This window comes from Pituophis catenifer, unplaced genomic scaffold, assembly GCF_029215685.1.
Source record: "Pituophis catenifer annectens isolate HBS135680 unplaced genomic scaffold, rPitCat1.0.hap2 SCAF_7, whole genome shotgun sequence".
Lineage (NCBI taxonomy): Eukaryota > Metazoa > Chordata > Lepidosauria > Squamata > Colubridae > Pituophis > Pituophis catenifer.
Window position 1 is genome coordinate 52,881,777 of NW_027256887.1, and position 26,773 is coordinate 52,908,549.

General features: G+C 35.9%; 1 protein-coding gene across 1 annotated transcript in view; it reads right to left on the reverse strand.

The window, feature by feature from the left end:
* Positions 1-26,773, reverse strand: part of ATP2B1 (ATPase plasma membrane Ca2+ transporting 1) — a 75,988-nt gene that overhangs the window by 6,851 nt on the left and 42,364 nt on the right. The window contains exons 4-16 of the mRNA XM_070947943.1: positions 22,369-22,623; positions 22,163-22,288; positions 17,864-18,007; positions 16,775-16,813; positions 15,048-15,203; positions 13,282-13,496; positions 11,230-11,472; positions 8,955-9,196; positions 5,704-5,941; positions 3,281-3,460; positions 3,120-3,207; positions 2,793-2,899; positions 373-564 (exon numbers count right to left, since the gene is read on the reverse strand). Of these exons, the coding sequence (XP_070804044.1) occupies positions 373-564; positions 2,793-2,899; positions 3,120-3,207; positions 3,281-3,460; positions 5,704-5,941; positions 8,955-9,196; positions 11,230-11,472; positions 13,282-13,496; positions 15,048-15,203; positions 16,775-16,813; positions 17,864-18,007; positions 22,163-22,288; positions 22,369-22,623 (2,225 nt within the window). The remainder of the gene's footprint in view (positions 1-372; positions 565-2,792; positions 2,900-3,119; positions 3,208-3,280; positions 3,461-5,703; positions 5,942-8,954; positions 9,197-11,229; positions 11,473-13,281; positions 13,497-15,047; positions 15,204-16,774; positions 16,814-17,863; positions 18,008-22,162; positions 22,289-22,368; positions 22,624-26,773) is intronic.

The following is a 26,773-nucleotide window of genomic DNA, read 5'->3' on the forward strand; positions in this document are numbered from 1 at the left end:
TTTTAATATAATCACAAATATCCTAAGAAAGTAAAATTATCTAACATTTAATATTTCCAATCAGGGTTTATTATTGTACTTTAAACTGTGGTGTAGTGATTAAGAAGTTAAGCTAAGACTAGAAAAATCCACCCAGTTTCTAGTTCCATATTAGCCATGGAAACTCATTGTGTTACTTTGGGCAGTTATTCTTTTTCAATCCAGCTCCCTTACAGGAACATTGTTATGGGATAAACAGATTTGAGAGCCTGATGAATTCCTGGAGAAAGGGTGAGAAATAAATCTACCAAAGAAGAAATCACTCTCAAAATTAACTACATTGATTCAATCTGTTTTAATCCCATTACATGCAAATAAATACATAATACTTACTTGTGTAATACATGCTCCTGTGAAAGCAACAATTACAGCTACTACATTAACAGTAAGCTGGAACTGAAGGAATTTGGAGATACTATCATATACATTTCGCCCCCACATAACTGCTTTAACAATGCTTGAGAAGTTGTCATCTGTAAGAATAATATCAGAAGCTTCTTTAGCTACATCAGTTCCAGCAATGCCCTGAAAGAGAAAACAAAACACAATTACAATATGATCCTTGAATATTATGTCAGCCCAGATTATATACTACTCACTTTTATAGTCTCCCCATCTGTTATGAAGTCAAAAAAAAATAAGGAAGAATAAAGAGATACATCATTCTTCCTGCTGTCTGCCAAGTGTAGAGGAGAAGACTTTCATTATGGCCTGCCATTTATCCTGAGGAACAGAGTAGGGACAGGTTCCTTCATATTTGTTCTTCCAATCCATTCATTTGCTACCATACAATTTCTTGTGAATTATAAATTACCATGGAAGTAATTACATGATGTAATTAAACAATTATTGAAAACTCTGGATTAGAGCTAATGATTTTGTTTCTTCAGCTTTCAATACATTTTTAAAATTTTGAATAGAGGAAAAACTACCCATTAGCATGAAATTTAAGCAAATTCAGAATTATTTTGTCATACTCACTTTTTTAAAGTAGATATTATAATATCAATATTTATGCAGAAATGCAGTGGACGCTATTATGAAAAATCTTACTGATGATTCTGTCATATAAACTGAATTCAATGGTGCTTAGCTAAATATATTTATGTACATAACTGCAATACTACAATATCTGTACAGTTTTTAAAAATATTGAATTTCTTTCTACAGATAGTTCTCAATTTACAGCCACAATTGAGCCCAAAATTTCCACTGCTAAGCAAAGCAGTTGTTTAGTGAGTTGCGTCTCATTTTAAGAACTTTTTTTGCCAGAGTTTTTAAGTGAATCACTACAGTTAAGTGAATTATGTGGTCATTAAATGAACTTGGCTTCCCCCATTGACTCTGCTTATTGCAAGCCTGCTGGAAAGGTTACAAATAATGATAACATGACTCTGGGACAGTGCTATTGTCATAAAATACTTGCCACTTGCCAAGCAATCAAATTGGTCATTAAATTGAGGACTACCTGTATTGGAAGTGAATTAAAAATGATGTGCCATTTTTCAGCTATAATAATTTTATAGTAGTAATGAGAATTACACAAAGATTTATCTGCCTTAGTTAATATTTTGCACATTTCTTGCTCAATTGAAAAAGTAAAAATGGCCATTATGTTAAGTAACTTTGACTTCTAATTCCAGATAACCCTCAAAGCCAGTAGATGGCACAGGAGAATAGCTTCTGAGCATTTAATTTAGATTAATTAAATTCCTCAGCCTAGGTCAAGGAGGCAGTGTGCAGTATGTTTTGGATTCAAGGTGTGGTTCCTTAAAACTTTGACAAATCATTTGAGAAACAGATGATATTTAACTATTCAGAATAGGATATTTGTTACTGATATCGTTTGCAATAATACAAGCTTGCCTGTTTTCCCCAGTGCCTCAATTAAATGAAATTATGTTATACAAAATTTGCATGACAATGGTATGGGAAGTACCTGCAACTTAAAACACTCACAGATATACCAGACTATCTGATTTCTACTCCTTAGAAAAAACATAATGTTACAGATTCCAAGTTATAAAAAAGTGTTGAGAATAATTTGATTGTTTACTATCCTGCTAAATAATATAACTAACACCAAATTCTATTGAAGAAAAGACCACAGTTATCTTAGATGTATGTTATTGCAAAAAGCAAAGGAAAATAGAAGAATACTGATCTTAGAATTATGTATTCAAGTTAACATGGAACACAATACAACCCTACACCAAACTTTAAAATGGTTATTCTTGTAAAAGTATTTCCAGGTTCAAGTTTTAAGTTGATCATGTCAGTTAGTGTCATTCTCAGAAATATTCCAAGAATTGTACCTATTTTAACTAATAACTTATCAGAATACATATATCATCTAACATTGTTGTACATTCTTTTGTACATTATATATAATAATAATATATAATTTTAGATTTACTCTCAAGAAAAATTGAAAACATATTTTATTATTTTTAGCCTCTCTCTGAACTCAGTTAAATTGTGGAACTCAACTGTTTAAATTTACATACAAGGATTGTGATTTTCTATATCGACATCAAATTTGGACCTCATCATTAATTGTGCAATTATCCCAAGGTAATCTTAGCAGAGAAGGATAATGAACACAGGAAGCTACAATCAATTCCTCTTTGCTCACTGCTATATGTGAGCTAATTTTGTTCAGTCTTCAATATAATGTTAACATCATAACTCAGACATTTCAGTTTATAAAAGCACTTATTAGTAACAATTATAATACTTGTTAAACTCCTTACCATAGCAAAGCCAACATCTGCTTTTTTTAACGCTGGGCCATCATTGGTTCCATCACCAGTCACTGCTACAACCTGCCTTTGTTCTGACACTGTGCTATCGATTATTCCTAAAAATAACAAGTATTTGTTACAACAGTACATATTTATACATTACAAATTTCAATAATTTATTCATTCATTTACTGAAACTGAGTAAATGTCTGACTAAATCCAATATTTATACTGCATAGCAAGATATAATCTTCTATTTCTCAAGAGTGTTTCCAGCTATTGAAGAACCGATTGACTAAAAAGCTGTTTGTAAAATCTGTTAGAAAATGTATTTACCTTTCACCAGTGTATGTTTGTCAGTGGGAGAAGACCTTGCAAGTACCCGAAGTTTTGGCCAAATTTTATCTATTCGCTCCTGTTCTATCTGTAAAGATAGCTTAGATTAATTTCATAACTAAGTTTTCATAAGTCAAAAAAAGAATATTAACCATACCTACCTCTCCTTTTTCATTACGTATTCGTCTATTGAATTCCTTGCCTTCCAGGCATAAGAAGTCTTCGCCAGGATGCAAAATACCACATTTTAATGCAATAGCACGAGCAGTGTTAATATTGTCACCAGTAACCATGCGGACAGTTATACCAGCACGCTGGCATTTTTTAATTGCATCTGGTACCTAAGGAGAGGGAAAAGCTAATTATGTAGTTATTTCTCAGCAATGATTAATTTAAAAAGAGTTAACCTGCTTTTGGCTAAAATACTAAGGTTTAATTCCATCTTTGTGTCAATAATTTTATGTTATTTAAGTTATAATGCTGAAATATTTTACATATATTTCATCATGTGCTATGAAATTGTATTCAGTTCCTAGTGACATGTAGGTTTCGTCTATGATCATCTATCCTTACCTTCTTCTTTCAAGTCCTAAAGATATACATTATCTGTGATGACTATAATGTTCTTAAGGTCACAGTTAGGCAATTAATATCCTCCCAATGTTTGGGAATTAAGCTCCCACCATTCCCGAACCCCAAAGTAAGTACCGTGTTTCCCCGAAAATAAGACATGTCCTGAAAATAAGGCCAAGCTTTATTTTTGGGGTGGGCCTAAATATATATGCCCTCCCCTGAAAATAAGCCCCACCTCTCTCTCTCTCTCACACACACACACACACAGGTTCCACACCACCCCAATCCTCCCAAGGCAGCCACATCCCTGCAAACTCCTGCGCCACCCCACCCCTTTTGCCGCCCGTGGCACCAACCGTAAACTTCAAGCGCCTGCTCCTGCACCATGGTAGCGGCCCACCCACTCTCTCCCCTGTGCCCAGGTGCTGCGTCCACATAGCCTGCGTTATGGTTTGGAAGCCGCAGAGGCAGAGTTTGGGGGAGAGAAAGAAAGACTTCTGTGCTTTTGCTGCTTTCCTTGCATTCAGCCAAAAGCAGAAGCGGGCAAAAGTCTTTCTTTCTCTCCCCCAAACTCTGCCTCTGCTGCAGCCAGGGCAGCAGCCGCTCTGGGAGTGTGCTTCCCACTCTATGGTGACAGTGGCCTGAGGCCTCCAGCAGGGATGTGGCAGAGGCAGAGTTTGGGGGAGAGAAAGAAAGACTTCTGCTGCTTCTGTTTTTGGCTGCATGCAAGGAAAGCAGCAGAAGCAGCAGAAGTCTTTCTTTCTCTCCCCCAAACTCTGCCTCTGCGGCTTCCAAACCCAGCCAGGGCAGCGGCCACTCTGGGAGTGTGCTTCCCACTCTATGGTGACAGCTGGAGCTGGAGCCTGCCGGGAGAGCTGGCCCAGGCCATGGTTTCTACTATGAGCTCAAGGACCTGGTGCTCACCGGCTTCACCCACATCAACATGATGAAGCCTGGGAGGCGCGTGAGCGGGGTGGGGGGTGGGGGACAGGCACTCATGCGGATTGATCACACACCCCGTGGGAAGGGAGGGGCTTGATGGCGGCGGCGCACGAAGGGAACCTCTCTCTGTAAGTGCGCAGGCCACCCGGGCCTCCTGCACCCCCAAAATAATAAGACCCCCCTGATAATAAGGCCAAAACCTTATTTTGGGGTTCAAAAGAAAATAAGACCCTGTCTTATTTTGGGGGAAACACAGTAATCTGGAAATTGCAGTAATACAACTCCTGGTACATCTGAGACAGTCAGCTCATTGACTATGTTACTCAGTATAAGATTTTATGCTTACCCTAAACTGACTTTTTTTTTTTTTTTTTTAATTTGATTTATATGCCGCCCTTCTCCGAAGACTCAGGGCGGCTTACAATGTGCTCAGCAATAGCCTTCATCCTTTTGTATATTTATACAAAGTCAGCTTATTGCCCCCACAAACTGGGTCCTCATTTCACCTACCTTAGAAAGGATGGAAGGCTGAGTCAACCTTGAGCCTTGGCGAGATTCGAACCCTGCAGTAATTGCAGGCAGCTGGTCTTAAGCAGCTTAATAACAGGGTGCCTTAAACCCTTGTACTACCAAGGACTTACTAAGAGGTTCAGGCAAAATAAAAAGACTGGAACATATTACTGTTTAATCGATGCACAAAGAATTTGTGGCCAAACCTAGTTCTTAGGCAACAGATATAAAAAATAAAAACTATACCAATCACATCGTATAGCACAAAACATATTACAACATCTGCATTTTGAAGAAATGGCTTCAGAATTATTCTAATGCGTAAGAACCCATTTCTGTGACATTTAAGCAATTTTAAATTAAATATATATGCCTGTTATAATGAATATTATTCAATCACTACTCTTAAATAAAGAACAAAAGAAATGTGGGAGTTCATATACTTTCCCAAAACAGTAGCTAAGAATAGTTATTACTCATTTCCAGAAAGGCTTGGAAGACAAGTTTAAATCAATGGATATTAAATCCTCAAACCATGATGAATGACATTTTGCCCTACCTCAGGTCTCACAGGATCTTCAATGCCTACAACAGCAATGCATGTAAGACCAGTGACAATATCATTTTCATTATCCCATTCTGGTTCAGGTTCTCCAGCTGGGAAGTCTCGGAATGCTAGACATATTGTTCTGAGTCCCTCTGATGCCATAGGTTCTATAACAGTTTTTACAATATCATCACGGTCTCTTGGTCTGAATACTTTTGGTTCACCATTAGCGCTTAGTATCTTGAAACACCTACAAACAAAATACAACCCATTTCAAGGTTCTGAATGTCAATGAAATCTCTTCCAACGCAAAGAATTCACTCTCAATGCCTAATAAGGTTTTTTTAAAATACTTTTAATTTATGGAGATTTTGTTTAACTCCATTGAACAATGTGGAAAAATGTGTACCAAGGTTTAGTGATGAAGAGAAATTGGAAGAATGTTAGGAAAAAATATGAGAAGGATAATATGCGATTTATTCTAAATCACTATGAATTCATAATGTACTTAACATGGTTTGGGATGCACTCAGAAGATCCCTAAGTAGGAATATTTTTGATGCATAGTCTAAAGGTTAAAAACAATAAGCCATAAGAGCCAGTTTGTTGTAGCAGTTAAGGCATCAAGATAGAAACTGGGAGACTGTGAGTTCTAGTCCCACCTGAAGCCCAAAGCCAAACTAGGTGACTGTGAGACAGTCTTAGCCCTAGGAAGGAGGCAATCTTGCCAAGAGAAGGCTCAGGCTATCACCAAGAGTCAAAATTGCCTATGGTAGGTAGTATAAAAAATTGTAAGTATAAAACATCCTTTTCAAACAAGAGGTGCTACGCTTATTTCACTATTTGACAAATGTTTTTATTAACAGAAGAGTAATAAACCTTCAAAATGTATTTTTCTCTCTGTGTGGTATATTCACAGCTATAACTAACTACAAGATTCTATAAATAAGGCACAATAAAGAAACTGTTCAAGAACTAAACTGGCAAAAGCTTCCCAGGAAATACCATTATTTTCAGCAGTAATTCCAGTAAATAATAACATTCATAGTAGTAGCAGAAATTAAAAGATTATGGGACTATAACTGTACAAATAACATTCCAACTCTTCTTTTATCTAATCTATTCCTACTCAACTGTACAATCATCAATCCAGCTTTGCATTTAAAAATCATGAAGGAGAATATATTCAGCTTGGCTATATTAATTCAAATAAAAATGTAAACAAATGGAAATGTTTTTATTATTATTAAATTTATTTGCAGCCTATCTCGCTCTGGGGCTACTCTGGGCTGCTCACAACCATAAAAAGTGAAGAAATAAAAAGGAGGTTTAAACAAAGCAAAAGTAAAATAGAAAAGTAAAAGTAAAATAACCAAAGAAAAAGAAAATAAAGAAAACACATCAATATGATTAGCAAAAAAAAAAAAAAAAAAAAAGATGGAAGAGTGGGCAGCAGAGTTTGGGGTGGCTGGGTGTTGAGTCTGCTATTAATCTAGCAGCCACTTCCAGAGATAAACTCCCCCATTGCATCTCCAGGTCAACTTGCAGGGTCCGATCTTTTAAACTCTTGCAGAATAAGAGGGGATTGGGGACAGATCTTATCCTGGAGCGCAGGGTGTTCCAAAGGGCAGGTGCTGTGGCAAAGAAGGCTCTTCTGGAATCTAGCAGTCAAAGTTCTTTGACTGATGGGATCTGCAGCAGGCTGCCTCTACCAGGCTGAGTAGGACGGGAAAGACTTAATGGGACAATATGGTTCATCAGGTAGCCTGGACCTATGCCATTAAGGGCTTTAAAGGTCATAACCAACTGTACTTGGAAGCAGACTAGTAGCCAATGTAGTTCGTCAGGCAGAGGTATAATATGAACCACTAGGGCTCCAAAAATTGCTCTCACTGCCACATTTTGCACCAACTGAAGCTGCCAAATGGATTTCAAGGATAGCCCCATGTAGAGTGCATTGAATTAGTCCAGACGAGAGATGATCAGGGCTTGAGTAACTGAGTGCAGAGTCAAGATCCAGGAAAGGTCACAGCTGGTGCACAAACCAGAGTGGGCAAAAGCTCTCCTAGTCACACCCCGCTAACTGCTCTTTCAGCAGGTAACATGAGTCCAGAAGAAGCTCCAAATTGTGAACTGGGTCTGAACAGAGAAATGCAACCCCATCAAGAACCAGAGATGACAAAGCCCAGTATCCTGAGGCTCCGTGCACTCAAACCCACTCTTGCCAGTGTACAGAAGTCCATTGTCCCCTATCCAGGATCCCACAACCTCCAGGCATCACGAGAGGACAGAGACAACATCACTTGGGTCACCACATGTAGAAATGTAGAGCTGAGTATCATTAGCATATTGATAATATCTCAACTCATGGTGATGGATGATCTCACCCAGTGACTTCATGTAGATGTTAAATAGAAGAGTAGAGAGTACCAAGCCTTGCGGGAAGCTGCAAGTGAGTGGTTGGGGGTTGGATTTTTAAATGCCTATCAACACCGAGTGAGCTTAGAGAAAGGAGCTGAACCAGTTTAAAACTGTGCCACCAAGCCCTAACTTGTGAAACTGGCCCAAAAGGGTACTATGGCTAATGGTATTGAAGGCCGCTGAGACGTCAAGAAGGGCAAGAATGGTTGCACTATCTCCTTTTTGCTTTCACCAGAAATCATCCATAAGTGTGACCAAGGCTGTCTCTGTCCTATAGCCAGGCCTGAATCCAGACTGAAAGGGATCCAGGAAATCCATTTCATCCAGAATTCTCTGAAGCTGCCAAATATCCACCTTTTCTACTACTTTCTCTAAAAAGGGAAGATGAACAAAAATTGTCCAGGCAGGGGGGCTGAATGATGGTTTCTTAAGGAGAGCCTCCTTAAAAGGTCCTGGGAATATCCCCTTTTGCAGGAATGGTCAAGGAAGACTTAACTGTTTCTAAAATTAAGGAACTTTTTAAAAGATAGTTTATGAATTAATCTAACACTACAACATGTCAAACAAAAGCATTCAATTGCTAATACAGATTAAAAACACCCTTACAACCACTTTGAAGGCTGCTTGTTCAACCTTATCAGCAAAGCAAATATTCTAAATAGAATATATTATTCTAGTTTTAAAAGTTACTGAGAAGTTACAAATACAGTGTTCAATTACCAGCAAATACTCTTTCACATATTTATTCAGATCTCTATAATAAGAGTTATTTAAATGCTAGGGAATTTCAAGAATACAATTTCAAGAATACAAAGAATTCCCAAATATAAAAGATAACTTGCTTTTTAAGTACTATCTCTGAAGCACCCTTGCTGAAGATCCGGAAACTGCCATCTGAGTTCTTTAACACAGTACTCATAGATTTTCTAACAGAGTTAAAGGTGTAGACTTTATAGAGTGCCTCTTCTGGTATTTCATTTCTAACTTCCTGGTAATCTCGTTTCAAATCCAGAAGGAATCCCAGCAAGGCACATTCAGTTTTATTACCAACATGGCGAGGAAGGCCACCTTCCTTTTCAGGAGGCTGAAAGACAAAGCAATCTTTTTGACTAGGAATTTGCTTCAATTAAAATAAGCCACAATAATTTAGGATTTAACCTTTTGGAAACAGTTTTACGAATTATGAATTCTGTGCTTAAATTAAATGTCTTATATGTAGCTTCAATGAAAGTGCATTTCTCAAAAAACACATTACAGAAACTAAAATGGAGCACATTTTGTAGAATATTAAAAGCCTAATTGGGATAATTGCCATTTGTCTTCAAGGGCAACTTTTAAGATTTAGTCACATTTGGGGATTCAGATAAATTAATTAAGAAAAACCATTTGACATTTTTGTCCACATGCAATATTAAATGTGTATTTTAATCTCAGATAAAGAATTGATAGAAATAACTTCTCAATAAGCCATACATCCTTCTCCTCCACACACACATACCTATTATCATATCAGGTTTTTATATCCCAGTTTCCCCCATGGGAAGTCTCTTTAATTAGATCAAACTACATGACTGTTAGAAGCTATTGCAATCTAAAAACACAATCATATATTATATTACCACAAATGTTGGTTTGTAGTTGTGGAAACATACATAAATTGACATATAGCAAGTAAGATTCAATTTACTGACCATGCTCATAGCTTCTCAATAAAATTGTTTTTGCTGCTCTCTTGAGATTGCAAAACTAGCATAGGGGCTGCTGCGGAGAATTTGCCAGATGTCAAACATGGATTATATTTGGTTTGGTGAGTTATTTAAGGCACTTCTCTGTATATGGTCTTGTAATATGTATCTTGTAATGTATATCTATAACAGGGGTTTTAATTTTTTTTCTACATTCTAGAACAGGGGTGTCAAACTCAATTTCATTCAGGGCCGCATCAGGGTTGTGTTTCACCTCGGGGGGGGGGGGCAGAGTGGGCGTGCCCAGGATGAGAATGGCCAGCTTGACATCACTCGGGTCGGGGGCACCTGTAGTGGCCCAAGCGTTCTGCCACAGAAAACAAACTCCCGAGCTCTCTTTTCAGCTGTGACAGCCTCCTGCAACCCTCTGCCAGCGAAAATGGAGCTCGGGAGGACCACCTACAGCCCTCCCAAGCTCCATTTAGGTTATGACTGTTTCCTGCAACCCTCCACCTGCATCCCTCCTGAGCTCTGTCTTTGCTGTCAGAGGCACCGCAGGCCGGTCCTTCGCTATTTCCAGGGTGGCCCTGTGGGCCAGATCTAAGCACCCTGCAGGCTGGATCCAGGCCCTGGGCTTTGAGTTTGACACCCCTGTTCTAGAACATCTTACAATCAGCTGAAAACATTTCTGAGAACATCACTGAGATGGGATCAGATGGCTGTGTATGTTCAAATTTGTTTTCCACCTAGTCCCTTGTAGAAGATTGTGGGGAAAATAAACTATCTGAAGGGACTCACCCTTAGTTCATGTTTTCTTGTTTTAGCTCCACAGAACCCATTTAAATAGCCACAGACATCTAGGGATTTGGAGAACCCAGTTTTTGAAGAAAAAAAAACTATGCTAAGAATATGTTATATACATTTGTTTGTATCTTTTAATAGATGGTCTAGTGGTTAAAGCACCAGACTAGAAGCCAACAGACTGATTTGTAAAAACAATGAGGACAGACTAATAAATAAATAAAGCTAAGGATCACTTTATATGACCATTAATTCTATATTATCCAGAATAAAGTTTAGTTATGCTTTATAAATTTAAAATGGGTTAACCTTTGAAGAGCAAATGTAAATATAGCATTTTACATTTAATATTAATTTTCAACACCATTAAATACAAGAGAACTCATCTACTAGCATTAATTACAAGAAAGCTCTTGTAAGTTTAATAATGTTAATGTACAGATAATATTGTAATATGACATAAATATTTAAAAAGAATTTTACTATATTTACCTTTAACAAGTTAAATTTAAGTAGGTTTACACAGACATTGATTAAAATATACTTAATTAACAAAATATTAATGCTTAGTTTGGATTGAAATACCGGTATGTTCAATGTTAAAGCATATATCTTTTCAATATATACCTACCAAGATTTTGGAAGTATAAGCAGAATTAACAGAGATGCCCGTTACAAGATATGATAAGGTTTTATCAGGAATAGCTTGTACTTCAGGAATTTTTTTATAATGCTTTTCACTGATATATGCCTGGACCACTGTCATTCGGTTCATTGTCAGGGTTCCTGTTTTATCTGAGCAAATGGCTGTTGCATTTCCCATTGTTTCACAAGCATCCAGATGTCTGACCAAATTGTTATCTTTCATCATTTTCTGTTTCAAAAAAAGTACAAAATCATGTCTGAACGGCATTAAGGCATTCTTAGAAAGTATTTGTTACCATCTTACTCAAGTTAAATTTCTTATATGAAGACAAATATGGAGGTTTTCCAGCAGATACCAGACAAAATAAAGGCGTAAACTGCGTATTTGTAACATTTGGAAAGAATCTGGCAGGCTCCCAGTCTTTTAGTTTTCCAGAAGCCACTGGGATAGAGTGATGGGAGCCTAGGGATGGTTATGGGAGCATCATCCTAGGAGATGAATGGGACATTGGGGCTTTTTTAGTTTTTTTTTTTTATAGATTGTAATTTTATTATTATGGCGAACTGCCCAGAGTTGTGCTCTAAGATAAATAGCCATACATATCTTTTCTAAAAAATAAACAGGTAAAATTTATATTTAATTCTAGATTGTAAGAGTGCCAGCCATTAGATCAGATGAATAATACACAGACTGCTTCTGCTTGTTGCTCTCCTTCATGCCCACCTCCATCATGGAGCTCCCATCTGTTCATGTAATGCACTGTGTTCTGATATTTGGCTGTATCTTTTGGCTTTGATAGCACTTTCTGCAACTTATCATTCCTTTGTCTTGTTGCTCATTCTTAAGAGGGAAATTTTTCATCAAATTCCACCCAGGCATTTTATCTCTGAAGTCCTCATCACCTTCTATTACTAGATAGGCACATAAGACTTTGAAATGGACTTACATCCACTAGGGGTTAAGCAAGGCAAAAAGCCATATGATGGGGGAACTCTCAAAGTCATTTCTGCACATTTTTCTTTGAAGTGTAGCATACTGTACTGTTCCATCTTTTCTATCTTTAGTTTTGTTCCCTCAGAAAGAGTCAGTTCCCCATCTAGGAGTTCTCTTATACTTGTATAGCAGCAGATGAAGGCTGTGGTCAGGAAAGTATTTGCTAAATATTGGCTGAAGTGTCAACTATGACTGTTCTTGCAGCAGAGAATACTACTAATGGTTATTTATGCTCTTCTCACTTGGACTGCTAGAGCCAAGTCTACATGCAGCTATCCTAGACACCACTATGTTTATAACTATAGCTATATTTATAGTTAATATAAATTATAGTTGCCTAGCCTGCCTGCTCACTATCTTTACTGGAGGAGCTGCATTGTTTATCAATTCAAGAAGTTTGCTATTATATATAAAGCTCTATATTCAAGCTTGGATCTTGAATACCCTTGACACCAGTTACACCATGTAAAATCTACCCAATATACTGCTAGGGAAGGTATGCTGCAAATCCGGTCCATTCAGGAGTTGAATAGAGTGTTTACTTAGAAATTACATTTCTCTGAGATAGTCTTTATCCAGTGAAATCCTCTTGTTGTTGTTCCTTCCACCTACACCCTATTAAGGTGGATTCATCCTTCCTGTTAATATTCAGGAAGGCAGTTGAAATGTTGCTTTTTTGCAGTGTTTTCAGAGGATGAATTTCATTGCCCTTTCCAATATGAACATTATTTAGCAATTTTTTATGAGAAGGTTTGTGGTGGTGTTTTCAGATATTAAATTCTGATCTGTTGCTTTTGGTAATGATTGAATACTATTTTATTTTGCTTGTTGTACTGCCCATGTTGTAAGCCATTTGTAGTCTTTCATTGAAATGGCATATAAAATTTGAAAATAAATGAAATAAGCTATTAAATAACCACTTCAAACAAATATCACAGAAGTTATATTTTATTATAGGCATATTATTTTCCTTGGGGAAAAAATCCTATACTTAACTATTACATATTAAAACACTACATACCAAATCACATTTTTTGCTCATACCTTTACAGAGTAAGCCAACGAGATAGTTACTGCAAGTGGAAGACCCTCTGGAACAGCCACAACCAAAACAGTAACACCAATGATGAAGAATTTCACAAAATACTGAATATATATGGGTGTACATTCTGCAAGCCAAGGACGCTTCTGGATCCAGAAGGTATCAATTACAAAATATAATACAAGAATGATGACTGTAACAGCAGACATCAGCAACCCTTTCACGAAGAAAAGAGACCTAGTTAATTATTTGTCATATAAATAACAGTCTTAAATAGCATTCACAAACTTAGTCACCAGTTTATAGAATTGGAAGGTACCTTAATGGCAATCTAGCATAACCTCTTAGGGCAAAAATTCAGTAAAGTATCTTTGACAGATTACCATTTAGACTCTGTTTAAAGATTCAGTGAAGAACTCACCTTTTCATGTGGTTGCGTGTTCTACTGGCTGATAAACTTGTACAGAGTAAAGTGAACTAATAACTGCCTACAATTAGGATTTTATGCTCCTATAAACTGAACCCCAAGATAACATTTTTTTCACTAGCTATATCACATTGCTGGTTCATTTTTAACTTGTGATCCCTAAGAATACTTAGTGATACCCAGACCTTTTTCACATAGACTATTGTCAAGCCAGATTTTATGTATCCTCTACCTGCGCCTTAGTAATGTAAAATAGCGAAGATGTTAAAACAATTTCTTTGAAGCCTAGAATTTTATGAACAATGGCACATATAGTTTCAGAGAGCCAAAATCTATAGTGCAAAAAGATCTTAATCACATATATATTAATGAGGCCTGAACTGGTAATGACTGATCCAGAAATATGTTTTGGAGTTTTAGGTTTTACCTCAATGAGAATGTCAAAATATTATGTTGCAGTTAAGAAAAAGGAAAGTTTTGTGTTGCTCATTAGAAAAAAACACTGAAAAGAAAACTCTGCCATTATATTACATTTATTCAAATCTAGTGTGTATTTTAAAGCTGAAACTAAAAGCAGAAAAGGCAAGTAACACAATGAAAGGATTAGAGTAACTCCCATGGGTTACAACATTTGAGATTGTTTTATTTAGAGAAAAGGACAATAAGATAGTAAGTACACAGCACATAATTAATATTATTGATTTACTGCCATCAAAAGTATTGGTAGACAGCACTATTTATGGCTCTAAACTACTGTTTAGAAAATCATGGAATGTAAACATTGTCAATGGCTACTAATCATGCCACCTCTAGAATAAACAAAGGTAAAAAGCTTTTGAATAGCTACTGTTTTTGAACAACATGCTTTCCATGAACATTGATTTGAGTACCAAAAGTAAGAAAAGGATATGTTTTAAAAATATTTTGATTAATTCAACATGGTTTCTAAATGTTCTATGATGCCCTAAAACATTTCTTATTAAAAATTAGCATAATGGCTATTATGGTAACCTCTGAGGAGTATTGATGGTAATGGCAAACTCAATACATTGTAATCAGAATCATTAAGACACCACTCAAATAGTGTGATCAAAGCAAAGAAATGGCAGAAGCTGGACTTTCAGGGTTCAGCTTGTGAAAAGAGTCAAATTTTAAATATTATAAATCAAACCTAAACAAAGGTGTTAACTTTAGCTGACGTTCAACTACACCATCACCAGCACAAATTGAAATGTGACAAGCTCCAGTAATCTATTCTAACTAGTCTGTTGTATTCTCTGTATCACAATGCCAATCCATGGTTTTATTCTTTCCAGAAACATAACAATTGAAGAGTCATACCTGCTTTGCCAATCTGAACTGCTAGTTTTGTCAGTTTTCCCTGTAGAACTGATTTCTCTTTCTTAGGCATATTATTTCTTTTTTTGTCATCTCCATCTATACCATCTTCGCTCTTCAAAGGTTGCATTTCCATGGCTGCACCATCTTGAGCTTTTGCTAAATTCATAAAAACACAATTGAATGAACAATTTATTATGGCTCAGAAGCAGATCATGAATTTCAAAACAACCAAATACAACCTTGGAATATAGCAAAATATCATTAACTGAGTGAACAATCTGCTTCTGTTTTTGGGTCTGAATATAGCAGAATCTTATGGCTTTGATCAGGTGTATAAGTAATTTCAGGGCACCTATCTTTTAGGAAGAATTCTAAACATCATTCGCCAGAATGGCCTAATAGTTCACCTATTAAAGATTGGATCAGGTGGGAATGTAATAAGCTCCAGAAAATCTAGAGTACATATAAAAGATATGAGATTAATTTTGTACAGTTTTAAGAGGAGCTACTTTAACACTTATTGAGAGAAATACCGTATTTTTTGGAGTTTAAGACGCACCGGAGTATAAGACGAACCTACCTCTTTTGGTGAAGAAAAGAAGAAAAAGAAATCTCCCTCTGCTCTGCACAATTTTGCCTCGTTGCAGCAAACAGCAAATAGCCTGCTTTACTTTCATTTTCGTTTTCAGCATAGCTTGATTAGCATAAGGAAAAAAAAAATCTGCTCCAGCAATTTACCTCTTTGCAGCAAGCAACAGAGTCCTGTGCAAAACAGCTGAGAGCAAATCAGCTGAGAGTCGGGAGGCCATCCAATCAACTTGTGCTAATTAGGCTGTGCTGAAGCTGAAAGGAGCTGTTTTTTCTTGCTGTTTGCTTGCAAGGAGGTAACTGCTGCAGGCAGAGGCCAAAGGGTGGGGGCCAATGGGTGGTTGGGGCTACATTCGGTGTATAAGACGCACCTAAATTTCACCCCCTTTTAGGGGGGAAAAAGGTGCGTCTTATACTCCAAAAAATACGGTAAGCTTCAATTTTCAATCAATCAAAAGTATATGTTTAAATTTCCAGAGTTTCCAGCAGGCATGTGTAAAAAATTTCATTTCAAATCATATTAAGCACAAAATACCATAAATTTTGAGTTTAAATTATATCCTGGAAGTCTTTTGAACTTAAAACAGAATTATTCCAACTCCGAACAGCTCTGCCTAAAATTGCAAATAGAAATAATCAGTGAAATCCATTTTGCACCGACTATACTGTCTCAAGTGCTACTATATGTTTTATCTGCACAACACTAAAAAATATAATGTTATGCTCATTATTAAATAGCATGGTCACCAACAAGTTAGGCATCTTATTCTTTATCACACTTAAAATATTGTTCTACTAGTTCTGTTCACCCATATTGTAATTTTAATACTATCATAAACTATATATTTGATATTTAAAATTAAGATGCAGTGAACATTTTGCATAGAAGTTATTTTTAGGAAAAAATTAATACAATAATACTTTTATTAGAACAAATTGGAATACCCTGAAAAAGTGTGCAAGCTTTTGAATTCTACAGAATTCATTCAAAATGCTACTTTACCCTTTTTAAAAACCTAATGAAGAATTCTGCAAAAATTGAAAGCTTAGACATATTACTGTGGTATTCTGATTATTTCTAATAAAGGTGCTATTCTAACATATATTTGAATTTTTAAAAATATAAGTCATATTGTTACCTTTGTTACGATTTTCAATAGCACCATCTTGTTTTTTACCTAAAACCAAAAATAGTTATCATTTTCAAGAAATTGGTAAACACTTTATATATTTTTTGTGACTGAGATATCTATTCCTATTAATTTGCTAAAAACCATTTTCTTTCAGAATAACTGGCAACAATCTAATGTGAATGTTTATTGGACCATATAATGATCTACAGGAATAATGAGCAATTCAGTATGTATAGAAGGCAATATTAAACAAAATGTTTAATTCTGTTTAAAATAAATATAGGTTTAAACTAATGTAGTAAACCTATTAAAATGTTCAGAGGCAAAATTTCTGAAGAAGTGATAAGAAAACTCAGCAGAGGGCAATTAAAGTCATTCTTAAGCTTACAAGATTTCAGATACATTGCTAAAATATAGTGCTCAAACCCCAATTACAAGGTATTGCATTCTATTCATTTTGGTTTGTAAAACAGGAAATGCCTTATTATTTTATTGTTTAATTGTAATTCAGTAATTTCCCTGCTTCTCCAGCTGATTAATCCAGTCAAGTTTAATAAAATTGTATCAGTTTGCAATTTTAATTTTGTCCTTGCTTCAATTTTGTCTTTGTTCTTTTCTTGTAGCCTTCTCATAATCTCATGTTTTCCCAAAGAGTTGTTCTATAACTTTGATCATTGATTATTATTACTGTATAATAAATCCCTGGTATGATCACATTGAATATGAATACAACATGCTAAAGTATGCTTCAGGATTTATTTTTTAGACTTTTTAAATAATTATTCTGTTTTGTTTATCATTATCTGATATGTCTCATTGAACACATCTTACTTTAGTGTTATTGCTAAGAACACTTGAGAGAAACTTGATTCTACAGGCTGACAAATTGAAAGCTGAAGCTAATTTGAAACATTAGGTTGAAATAATTCAGATACTGAAAAGATTCTAATTTTGTTTTTAAATTTATTTTGAATGGCTGAAGAGTATCAGTGAATTCTAAAATTATACTACTCAAAATTTACATATAGGATAAATGAACAACAACTATCTGTAATTATTTCTAAAATAAATTTACAGGATTTAAAAAGTGCCTACTTTTCTTGTCTTTTTTCTCTTTTTCCTTTTTTTCGTCTTCATCTTCCCCTCCAGCACCAAGTAAAGTAAAGATAATTCCAGTTTGTGAGTTTACCCCTACAGCAGTAACTACCATTCTTCCAGAACCTTCCATAACATGTGTACCTAGGATGAAAAAAAATTGTGTGAATTAAGGATAAGCAATGTGAATTTTGTAGCTTTATGAAAATGTTAATACTTATTTATTTGGTAATCTAAAGAGTTCAAGTAGCTCATATAGAGTTATCTTTCATTATATCTGCCAATAAACCTGTGAGGTAGGTTGGTTGGTTGAAAGTCATAGCACAAAATTGCTAGTAATACTTAAATCCATGATAATAATACCCTGTTTCCCCCATAATAAGACATACCCTGATAATAAGCTTTTTATCAGGCTTTTGAGCGCATAGCAATAAGGCCAAGCGCTTATTTCAGGGTTCAAAAAAATATAAGACAGAGTGTTATTTTTGGGAAAACATGGTATACAAAGCTATGATCAATAAAAGCAGCACTGAAAATAAAAATATATACTTATTTTATCAAAGATGAAGACACAAAAGGGGGTCAAATGCTCTTCTGGTGCATAATAGTAAGCACTAAATGAATAATAGTAATAATAATAGTAAGCAAAATAAAGGCAGGAAGTAAGACAGAAGGAACTTGCATCTTATTTACATCAATAAGATTCACTACTACTTTTTATATATTTAAATCCCTCTAGAAAATGATTATTCAATGTTTCAAGTATAAATGTCTAGGAATGGAGTAAAGAGAGAGATTACCATGAATTTTAACTTCAATCAATCAAGCCACTAGCCTACCATTTGTAGCGGAAAACTTTTCTAATCAATCTTTCCTGCATCAATAAGTAAAGATGTAATCTTGACTGATCTTATCTTCATTGTTTTGAATTACATTTTGAAGCTTCGGGGGAAGGAATTATGTCTCATAGAAACAAAGAGCAACTTTCTCCAAGTCCTGACTCATTTGGAACTTATAGGAAGGAAGTTGTCCTCTGAAAAACGTTTAAATAAAGCATCCAGGGACCTTATGACATATTTTTTGTTTTATAGTGCAATTGGTACAATTCCAGTTTATAAAAGGAATTAGATATTAGAAGATACTTTAGAAATTTATTTATGATTTATTTATATGATTTATATATAGCCACCTATCTCACACAAGTGATTCTAGGCAGCTTACAAAATTAAAGCAAACAAACCTACCAAACCAATCCCACATCCACACTGACACCCAAATAATTCCACACAGCATCAAAATAGTAGAGCTCATTTACCCTCACCCCAAATGCATGGGAAACAGCATCTTTTTTTATAGCAGTCATTAAGCAAACTCTACTTCTCCCATTGACTTTATTTATTGGAAGCCCTCTGAGAAGATTTATATAGTGATCACATGAACCCCGGAGACTGTAAAATTCATAAGTACATGCTGGTTGCTGAGTGCAGGAGTTTTGATCACGCGATAATTAGGATGCTGAACAGTTATAAGTGTGATAACCAGTGGTACGTCACTTTTTCAGTGTCACTGTAACTTTGAATGGATGTTAAACAAATGGTTAAGTCAAAGACTACCTGTATTCCCTTGAACATTTGTTAATATATTTAAATGTTACATTACATTACATTTATTTATTTATTTATTTTCAATTTATATACCACCCTTCTCCCTGAGGACTCAGGGCGGTGCACAGCCAGAATTAAAAACATGAAATACAAATATTAAAAACAATTAAAATCTATATAAATTTGGCCCAAAATTTTAAAAAACCACAAACCAATTAAACATTTAAAAATTTTAAAAAATTTCTTCCTAAGCCAGCCCGGCTTGCTGGAAAAAGTGGGTTTTAAGGGCACGGCAGAAGGCACTGAGGTCTTGGATTCTCCTTATCTCTGGGGGCAGCTGATTCCAGAGGGTAGGTGCCCCCACAGAGAAGGCTCTCCCCCTGGGGGTCACCAGCCTACATTGTTTGGCTGATGGCACCCTGAGGAGGCCCTCTCTGTGGGAGCGCATGGGTCGCTGGGAGGTCGTCGGTAGCAGCAGACGGTCTCGAAGATAGCTAGGCCCTATGCCATGGAGCGCTTTAAAGGTGATAACCAACACCTTGAAGCGCACCCGGAAGACCACCGGGAGCCAGTGCAGCTCGCGCAGGAGCGGTGTTACATGGGAGCGCCATGCTGCTCCCATCACTACCCGCGCTGCTGCATTCTGGACCAGCTGGAGCCTCCGGGTGCCCCTCAAGGGGAGCCCCATGTAGAGAGCATTGCAGTAGTCAAGGCGAGAGGTGACGAGGGCGTGAGTGACTGTGCACAGGGAATCCCGATCAAGAAAGGCCCGCAACTGGCGAATCAGGCGAACCTGATAAAAGGTCCCCCTGGTTACAGCCGTCAGATGTTCCTCCAAGGACAGCTGCATATCCAGGAGGACTCCCAGATTGCGAGCCCTTTCTGTGGGGGCCAAGGACTTGCCCCCAATAGTCAGTGATGGAGTCAACTGACTATATCGGGATGCCGGGAGCCACAGCCACTCAGTCTTGGACATTGAACATTCCTATGAGTCAATGGGGGAAAATAAACATGGTCAAAATGATTATTTCTTCTACACTGATTTACACTTCAAGATGAATTTCTATATTAAATCCTTTAGATGTTTTATATCAAGAGAGATGTTATTCAGGATTTTTTATGAGGTAGTCATATGGGTTTTTAATAGTTTTTTTTTTAGCTAATGTAGGCTTTAACACAAAGAATGGGGTTTTATCTACCATATTTTTCAGAGTATAAGACGCACTCCCCCCTCCCCAAAAGTGGGTGGAAATGTCTGAGCATCTTACACAGCGAATGTTGCCAAAGCTCTGCCCACCCTTCGGGCATTTTGGCCTCCGTGCATCATGTTTTCAGCCTCCGCATGCTCCATATTAGACCCGTTTCAGGCTGCGGGGATCGCCACAGCACATTGCTGCCAATCACTGCCTCCGTGCGTTGCGTTTTTGCCCTCTGCATATTGCGTTTTCAGCCTCTACACATCACATTTTAGGCCTCTGCACACCTTGTTTTTGTCTTCCATGCATTGCGTTTTCGGCTAGTTCCAGGTGGCGGGGATTGCCACCACCGCCGATCCCCACCGCCTGGAACTGGCAAAAACGCAACATGCGGAAGCCAAAAATGGGGTGTGTAGAGGCTAAAAACACAACGCACACAGGCCAAAAATGCGACACATGGAGGCCAAAAATGACACATGGAGGCGGCGAGGGGCTGTGGCAATCCCTGCAGCCTGGAACAGCTGATTGGTGGTATTCCAGGAGGATGATCCAACTGCCAATCAGCTCCTCGTACTGAATCAGGCTGTGATAACGTGCTGAAGTTGACCAGGCTGCTTGCTGTTTGCTGCAAGGACGCTAGCCAGATGAATACCGATGGAGGTTGGTAGGCAGAGGCAGATTTTTTTTTTCTTTTTTTCCTCCCCCAAACCTAATACGCGTCTTATACTCCGGAGCATCTTATATTCTGAAAAATATGGTATATTTAATCTCCAAGATTTTCAGTTCTACTAAGTGGCTTATATTTTCATTAGTTTTATAAATAAAATAATCCTGAGTATAAACTTTTATAGGAACAACTTATAGGGAGTGAGAATATATTTATGACAGGTCATGATTCCTACATTATGAAAAAAAGTCATTCCATACATACCTTATTTGTATTGTGAAAGAAATCTAAGTATTGAATCATAATACTAAATGAAATGTAAGTCAAGAAATAAATGATTTCTGTATCAAATTTTGGGGACTGTACCATTCTATTGCATTTTTTGAAAGATTAACTATGTATCGCTCTTTACTTTGAAAATTTATTTCATTACTGAAGTATTAAACAATTAAGTATTGCAGGTTGGCCAGAAAAATAACCTACTGAGGGCCACAACATCAATAATTTGTAATAGTGTTCTATTCTAATATACTAGTATTCTAGAAATTATTTAATCTCACGGGAAAAGAAGATACTACAGTTACATATGCTTAATTAAACTAATCACATTAAAGGATGCTTGTATGTCTGAAATCCTACCTTTTGTTAGGCCCTATCATTTTGGTCCTGAGGAAGTTAAAAAAGTAATAAATAATATATAAGAGCACTAGTTCTTACCATACTGTCACCTGGGAAGACAATGTGTCACATAACCTAGTTCTAGAAGTAGGAAACTTTGTTCAGTTTCCATAATATCTCATGCTTAGATCCTAGCTATCATTTGATCACTCACCTGAGAGCATCATAAGATCTCGATCCAATACTTTCTTAACAAGATCAGATTCTCCAGTGAGCGAGCTTTCGTCAATTTTGAGGTCATTGCCCTGTATAAGTACACCATCAGCTGGTAAAAGGTCACCTAAAACAGAAGCCAAAACTATATTTAACGAACAAATCATAAGTTACAGCGATGACAATAAAATAAATGGGTATATTTACCATATTTTACTTGTGCAATGTCACCAACAACTATGTCAGCTACAGGTATCTGGATGACTTGGCCACCCCTGATGACAGTAAACTTCTGTTCTTGTTCAATGCGGCTTTGCAATCCCCTAAACTGCTTCTCTTTACTCCAGTCATTAAAAGCTGTCACTAATACCACACAAACGACAGACAGGAGGATTGCAGCTCCTTCAATCCATCCTGTTTCAGCTTCCTCTTCTTCTTCTCCAACTGATACTGTTCCACATACTGCAGAAAGTAAACAAATAATCCAAATTTCATATTCGGTTTTTATACTGATCTGGTTTATTCCAAAATTGCAATAATTTAATCCATACAATCATTACTTCACTATATTGAGTACGTTTTAATAACAATAACACATCTGCATATTCGGTATTTAAATTTAACTACCTCAGTTGCTTTCATATTACACACACTTTAGCAGGTAGTACCGATACAAGCATGTTAACCCACTATTGTATTACAGCTAATGTAAGGCTTTTTTAAATGGGCATCTGTTCTGTTCTTCCATGTCTTAAAATATATTTCTATTTCAATAGGTTTTCAGAATTTCCTGAAACAATTTCAGAATTGTTTAATCTCGGGTTTCTTTATTGTTGTTTCAGTTTTATTTATTTATTTAAGAAAATTTATATGGCCGCCCACTCACTCTCAGTGAATTTGGGTGGCTTATGAAAATAAAAACCCAATATACAAACAATAAAAAAATAACCCCATAATACTTCAGTTTATTAACTCATTAATTCTATTTTGGTCTAATTTAAGCATTTTAGCTTAGATTGAGTTGTCTTACTCTATATTCCCAGAGCTAGTTACAGAGGATCACTAATATTTTTTTGTAAATAAATAAGTTGGTAAGGCTATTTGGAACAATCTCTCCAAATTTTTCTTCTTGTGATGGAGTTTATAATCTCAGAAATTATGAAAGAAGCAACTGGGATAAAACACACTGTTTTTGCATTCTGATGAGATCTACTTCTTAAATTTTTGCTGGTGTATTTTGAGTTCTAAATACAAGGTATCATCTCACCACCCACTTTTTTCAATTTTGGAAAGTGGGCAGTGGCAGAAATGTCCTCTGTTGGTCTCTCATCAGCATGATCTAAACTGTAAATTTACATAGAAAAATTATTGCAACATTTACTAATTTAAGAAAATTTATACGGTCACCCAAGTCACTCTCAGTGATTACATTTTAGTAGCAATATAAAAGTAACATGACATGGATCAACACTGTTCCCTTGGCATTAAAGTAAACTTCAAAGCTATGTATGTACAAGCACTCATAAAAATAAATGTACAAATAAATAAAACTAACCAGTCAATATGTTTCATGATATATTTTATTCTTCTTCTATTTCTAATTGATGTACCTCAAATCCAGTTACTAGTCATCTTCAGAAATTCAAAATAAATGTTTTGCTATACATAGAAGGGAAAATGAAGATACCTCCTTCAACTGTTACAGCACTACTGTTTCTAGAGTGATATGTCTGCTTCAAAAGGTTTTATATGTGTATGCATACACACCTACACTGCAGAAAGCTGGGAGCAACTCCCCAAGCAATTGTATGAGCCTTGCAAAGTAATTTATAGGGAAGTACTTAATTTGTCCTCTCACAAGTTGCAGAACACCTGTTCTTAAATAGATTAAAACCCAATTAAACAGATAATTTTAAATTGACTACTCATAGATACTCTGACTTTAATCTAATTTTGGATTAAACAATTTCTCATAAAGAAACACATAACTAAATAGTTCTTACTCAATTTACTTACTCAAAAGATATATCCCATTCAGTTTTCAATGCTAGTAATTATTTGGTCAAGTTCTCATAAAATTAAAGAAAAATAAACTCCAATTTAGTTGAAAAGGCTCCATATTGGGGTACAGAACAATAAAATAAGCTTATTATCACAGGTGAACAAGCAGTACTAAAAAGGGCATGGCAAGCATCTCTACCAGAGATGATAACTCTTCTTGGGTACCACATATAGTCCATTTTTTCAGTTGAATTACAATGAAAGTTGTTTCTTTAGTGATTCAGTAAGTTTTAGAGGCCTTTATGCTTTATTAATTGTGAGGATCAGTAGATATTGAATTAAAATCAGAAGAGCTACATTCAAAATTCTATCAATAAATTTCTGCTAATGCAAAAGGCCTTTCTCTTCTCTTTAGAATTCTCCAGCTTCAGAAATCTGAAGAATAAGCAGGTATTGGGTGGACAACACATTGCAATGTAAGGAGAAACCTCGTTTACCATCCGATATCATCAACTGATAAAAAGAAAAACTGATTCAAAAAATAACAAGTAGAGCCGGTCACACTGTCATAAAATACTACTTAAGCTATATGGTTTATGTCAATCAGGACAAACATAGATTCTAATTTAAGACCAAGGATGGGGGAAGTGAAGTTGGAGCTTAATCCTCTCTTGGCCTGGGACCAGACCTTGCAATTACTGAGAAATATTAACAATGCTTCTTCCTCCTAACTTCTAAGGAATAAATACAAACAAAAAAAAGAAAGAAAGAAAGAAAGAAAGAAAAGAAAAGAAAAGAAAAGAAAAGAAAAGAAAAGAAAAGAAAAGAAAAGAACCCCAATGAAAGTGAAAAGAAACAATTACATTTTACCCAATTACATTTTAAATTAAATATTAAAGGCTACCCTTGGGCTGGCAGAAATAACTCATTATTTGTTCAGTGTGTTTTACAAACGGAATCTATTAATATTATAACATGTATGTTACCTTATAAAGCAGACTTCCCAATCTACTTAGTTCTAGATCAGGAGTGTCAAACTGGTGGCCCGCAGGCCGGATGCGTCACGCGCTGGCCATACCCACCACTGGTTTAGCAAAGGAGGAAAAAGTCATGATTCATCATGTGACAATGGGAGTTTGACACCTGTTCTAGATGTTGGCTTACTTTAATTAGTACTTGCAGCCAGCAAGGTCAAGGGCTTTATTGGACAGAGAAGGCAGGTGTACTCAAAGCAGAGATATTCTATACCTGTCAGCTAATTCCTAAAAGGAGTCAACTTTTTCACAGACATGCATGTAGCTATATGGTTTCTTACAAACAAGAGCTTGAGTTAAGGAGGATGCTCATTATTGCCTAGTTCACGTTTCCTTTACATAAACATATATTTTCCTAAATCCATTCGGGACCAAGAGAAACCAATGAAAAGGAAATGCTCCTCAAAGGTTTCTTATTCAATTATACCTGAAGGTCTACAGAATGTAGAAGGCTGATAAGTCTGCCAGAAACCATTGGAAGGCAAGCAATGCTTTAGAAATTAATACACTAGTTTTCTCCCTTTTCTTGCAATCATGATCCTTTTGAACAGAGACTTTTGCTCCAATAAAATAATACTGCTTAGAAAAATGTTATATTTGGTGGTCGTGCAAATAGTATTAATATAACTTGTCAAATTTTGAATTAAGAGGAAACTGAAATTGCTTTGTAGCAGCCTTTGTGGACTATCTTTCATAAGAGCTCCTGGAAGAAGCATTTGTTCATTTTATAATTCATGATAAAAAAATTAAGTGGCGCTGAATTGAGTGCAGTCTCTGGGGTTATATGAACATTCAAACATCAGAATTAATATAACACTTGCATCTCATATAGGTAAAAATAATTTTGAAAAGAAATATATATGAAGCATAGTAGCAGATTCAGATTTAAAGAAAGAATATATAAAGCTATACTGTATAATTCAATCAAAATGGATTGATATAGTCATATACAGTTTTGTTGTCTTTTTTTGAAACTATTACTACCCTGAAAGACAGTGTGATAACTGATGTAGTTCTTAAAGTAGTGATATTGTAAAACAGCATCCTGGCAGTTCAGAAATTTGGCATTCAGTAAACACTACTTTCTTTTTTCTACATAATTTAAGTGAAATAATGGAACATTTAAAAGGATGGCTACGGCTATCATGTGATGGCAAGATTAAAAGATGTGGAAGACAGCACTCCTGGAATCATAGAAAGCAACCATAACCAAGAATTCATTGTATTTATTTAAATTACTATATCAACTAAAACTATAACCGGACATACTGGGCAATTAAGCAGTGTTCTATAGCAAGAGTTATAAATACTTTGCTTTAAACATATTTTGTTGAGTAAGGTACAATAGCTTTATTAACAAATAAGCCTTAACCCTATTAATATACTACATTATAACAAAGCCAAGTAAATTACATGTTATGTAATGTGTAAACCATTAGGGTTGACTCTAAAGAATATCCAGGGTTCTATCTGTTCTAAATGCAATACCTGTGTTTTAGTCAGCATTGCACTGGTTTCAAATTTATTTCTCAATACAATTCACAGTTATAATTAACTTTTAAAGTTTTAATGGCCTT